Source organism: Arachis stenosperma, chromosome 5 (genome assembly GCF_014773155.1).
Source record: "Arachis stenosperma cultivar V10309 chromosome 5, arast.V10309.gnm1.PFL2, whole genome shotgun sequence".
Taxonomy (NCBI): Eukaryota; Viridiplantae; Streptophyta; class Magnoliopsida; order Fabales; family Fabaceae; genus Arachis; species Arachis stenosperma.
Genome location: NC_080381.1, coordinates 115,925,126 through 115,929,663, shown reverse-complemented (window position 1 = coordinate 115,929,663; position 4,538 = coordinate 115,925,126). Strand labels below are relative to the sequence as shown.

At 29.4% G+C, this 4,538-nt stretch overlaps 1 protein-coding gene across 1 annotated transcript; it reads left to right on the top strand.

Annotated features, from left to right (window-relative positions):
- The first annotated feature begins 1,852 nt into the window (after positions 1–1,852).
- Positions 1,853–3,219, top strand: LOC130981170 (uncharacterized). Its single transcript, XM_057904789.1, has 3 exons — positions 1,853–2,014; positions 2,683–2,727; positions 2,887–3,219. Exons 1-3 carry the CDS (start codon positions 1,853–1,855, stop codon positions 3,217–3,219), a joined length of 540 nt encoding a protein of 179 aa, XP_057760772.1.
- The last annotated feature ends 1,319 nt before the right edge of the window (positions 3,220–4,538 follow it).

The window sequence follows — 4,538 nt, the reverse complement described above, 5'->3', positions numbered from 1 at the left end:
ATAAGCCGCACTGATTATTTTTTGATAAAAAATGATCATTTCAATAGTGTTTATAAATTGTAAAATGGATACTATTAATTTATTCTCATACAATCTGACAATCCCTTTTTCAGGTCTTTTCCTAACATATCTTGGGCTATACTTGATGAAAGGTCATGGACAACCGGCACTTCTCTACCTTGTTCCATGTACCTTAGGTAAGTAAATTAGTAGTAATAGTAGTAGTAAAAGTACATGGAAAACTAATGGAAATGTTCCTTATCCATTCTCGTGTTATGTTATTTGCTGAGAATGTTTAATAATTTTTCTATTTTGCAAAGTTGTCGCAAGTGTTGTAGACTTAATTGAAAATTTTTTTTCATGTCTTTTTCTTTGTTGTATACTTATAATTAATGTAAAAATATTATTGTTATTATTATCTAAATTAATAACAACTTATCTTGTAGGTTGTTGATGGAAAACTTTCTCAAACTTGCTACTTTATGACTCTTGATTCATGCTATAAACAGCTCAGTCACAAGTAAGTGTCTAACTAATTTTATTTCTAGTGGTCTCGTGATTTTCTATGCACAGTATTTGCAATTTCTGTTATCAAAATATTAGTAACTAGCAATCACCTAACTCTATTTATCTTCAGATATGTTATCCTTTTAGCTTTTTGCTTCTTCCCATGACCCAATCAGGAATAATTTAACAGCCACTTCCCTTTATACAATGAGTATAGCTCATCATGTCATGGAAAACTAGGACAGGTTTAAGCTAGAGACTAACAAGTTCATGTTAATACAGAAAGAAAAAGCATAATATCATTTATCTTGAACGAGCCTATTAGTGCAATAGGATGGTTGTTACTCAAAGAACGAAGATAGTTATGCTATTTGTCTAATTTGTTAGTTATTGCTTTCTAATCTTTCGGATATTTATCTAATAATAATAACTTCACTTGCACCCCATAATAAAAAAATTTATATATACTTGCTTCGTATTTTTCATTATTAGTGAGGTAGATCATGGATAATTTGACTTTCTTTCCTGCTTACATCATCATTACTGTTCATCTAGGAATTGTTTTGAAAATGGCTCGCTTAATTAAGAATGGTTCTTTAAGAGAGCAGAAGTCTAGTGCAAAACCTGTCAGCAAGGCTCCTTCTAAGATCTTTAATTGTTTTGAAAAGGATTTTTATGGTATATTCATATGCAGCTGTTGCTATAATCTTATTATTTTAGCTACAGGTTTTCTTTTCTGTTTTTCTTATTTATTCCGATTTCTTCATAGGCTGTCCATTTTGGTTTTAAATTGGCTATTTTCTTATTTATTCCGATTTCTTTAAGAACCGTGTAACCTATTGTATGGTCATATCATGTATGCCTCATGCTTTCCATTGTTTTCCTCCATTCTAAAATATCTGTCACTTTGAGAATTTGGTATCTTGATGTCGGTATTCTCATTTTCATTGAATTTTACATTGTTAGGTTTAGTTTTAGGACAGGATATATATATATATATATATATATATATATATATATATATATATATATATATATATATATATATATATATCTTTTCTTTGTTGGCTTAGTTTGCTAATGCATTATTAATCTGTTTGAGTAGATACATGATTTATGTATCTATTTTACTGAAGTCCATATTGTAGTAATGCTTGATGCTACATGAATATCACATTGATTCTTTTGGAATTTTATTCTGGTCAAATACATAATATAATGCCACTTCATCAATTTAACTGTTAGTCTGAGTGTCTAGACTTATGGTATGAAACACATTGCATTGTATACTATTGACATCTAAATATCAGTTTGGATTCAATTTTATAAAATTCAAATCAAGTCAATGGGAGTTATTATGACAGCATTGCTTGCCAAGGCTACAACACTTGCTCTGATTAAACACCCTATTGTTAACTCTAGTTGTAGATATGGTAATAGCTTTACCTATAATAGCAGCATCAACATTGCAGTTGCTGTTGCTACTGAAGGCAGACTGATTACTCCAGTGCTTTAGGATGCTGATAAGAATTTTTAACCGGTTTTTTTGGATTTTAAATGTACAACCCTAGAATATAGATATTGAACCAAAGCTTATCCAAATAAGTTAGTATGCTAGATCAATAGAGGCTGTTGAACTTTACCAAAGATTGATTTCTCTGTCCAATTAATCTCAAAATCTTAGGTCTAACTTTGCTTTGAGTGCAAAATACACATTTATAGACTCTGGGTGCTAATTCTTCATTAAAATACAAACTAGGTTGATGTAATTAAAATTGAATAATACAAACTAGGGTATATAGATATTTTATTCACCACTTTTAATTTCTTGCTACAATAATAATACATTATCAGATCTCTTAATAGCCTGCATAGCTGCATATATAAATCTTTATACATTTTTTTAATTTATATAATGGGAGGTTATTTAATTAGATCAGATCTCTTACTGAAGAATGGTCTTTTGGTGTGAGTAGTAACTTGAAAATAGTCCCTGAAAAAAAAGTTATTTTATTCTTTTTCAGTTTGAATCGGTTATGTTTTTTATATATGTAGGACTTGGTTTACCCCAAATATATATACTTTGTTCATAACTTCATACAATCTTCTTCTATACAGGATAGAGGAGCTCTCCTCCGATTGTGTTAAAGTGAAAAAGTTTAATGATGCTCGCAGATTGATCTATCAAAGCAGATTGAGCTGAGTGTAAATTTCAAGAAGGTAATATTTTGAAGAAGAGAGTAACTATACTGGAAAAGAAACAAGTGAGTACTTTTAAAATTCAAAGGGAATTAATCGTTTAATCTATTCTATTTTGGCTTCTTTTTTTTTCTTTCCTTACCTGTTTGGTTATTTTGCATTCCGACGAGTAATTTGCAGAATTCAATGGACAAAGTGGTTGATAATGGCATAGCAAACCTAAAGCATTATCACTCTCAGTATAAGGAGCATATTATGAATTTACTAAATGATGGAGAATCAAGTGTTAAATCCATAATCAATGTGATTGATGAAAGAGTCAGGAGTTTTGATCAGAGTACTATACCATATTTGATCTTCCAAAGAGATGGACAACTAGAAGATCATGAATGTCGAGATGTGCATATAAGCCCTCATGAATGGATAATGCTGGCACTGGCACGACACATCAGGAATGCACTAAAGGACTATGATGATGATGGGGATGAAGATGACACTGAAGACTATAGCTGATAGTTTTAGTATGGTTGAACAATATACTAGGAATTATAGTTGATGATCAATACACTTTGTTTATGTTTTAAATTATATTGACTTGCTTGTTTATAGTACTTTTCTTTTAGTTTGATAATACGATGAATTTGTTTATTTTTTGAAATATAAATATTCGAATACAAATTAGATAAAAATTTGTGTTAAATTTATATTTATTTTGTATGAAAACAAGTTTATTTTATAATTGATAAAATAAAAAAAATTCTATTTTACCTTACTGACGGATTTACAGACGAATTTTCTGTCTGTATTTATAGACGGAAAATTCGTCTGTAATTACAGACAAAAAATCTGTCAGAAAATCTGTCTGTAATTACAGACCGAAAATCTATCTGTAATTACTGACGAAAAATCTGTGAAAAGTTCATCGGCTTCGGAAAATGGATAGAAAATTTACAGAGGAAAAATCCGTCGATAACTGGTAAAAATTGGTCGGTAATTTTCCGACAAAAAAAAATCGTCGGTAAATAATTTTCGATTTATAGAGGGATAAAATTCGTCGGTAATTTCGTCGTTAACTAAAAATTCTTCTGTAATAAAGACTAAATCTGCCTGTAAATTTGTCTGTATTAATCTATTTTTTAGTTGTGATTTATATAATTTGTAAGTCAAAAAAACTTGTATGTATATCAGGTCTTATAGATAATATATATAAGGGGCCGATTATTGTATGTTTCATATGTTTAAGTATAAGTTACATTAGAAAAGACAAGGTATTCTACGAGCTATCCAAAAAGTAGTCATTAATTATGAACTTAGGACAAAAGAAAATTAAAGGGGAAAGAAAAACATGCAATTTCAATTAGAGTGTACATATCAAACATTGTTTCCAAGACTTTTCCAAATGAAGAATAGCAATACAATTTTGTACATATGCATGTGCTTCTTAATTAGCTTGCTGACTAAGATACTAATAAAACCATTACAGTACATTCACTAATAATGCTGATAATTACGGGAATTCGATCTAGTATATATAACTTAACAAGGAAAATTCTATCGGCCAAAATAATTGACTTGAAATTTATTTTCTTTTCCCTCCATGCATAATTATATTTTTTGTGGCTTGAAAGAAAATAAATAACAATAAAAATAAATAAAAAATTGCTTAAAAAATGTATTCTCGTTGAATATATTACTTTCAAACTTTTTTTAAGGCAACGAAAGTTTTATTTAAGGAGAAAGAGTTTTCATTGCAGTCTTTATCATGATGTCTGTTATTGTGTTTGTATCTCTCAAGATCAACCGGAGATCAGTACGCCATTTCCAAGACATGA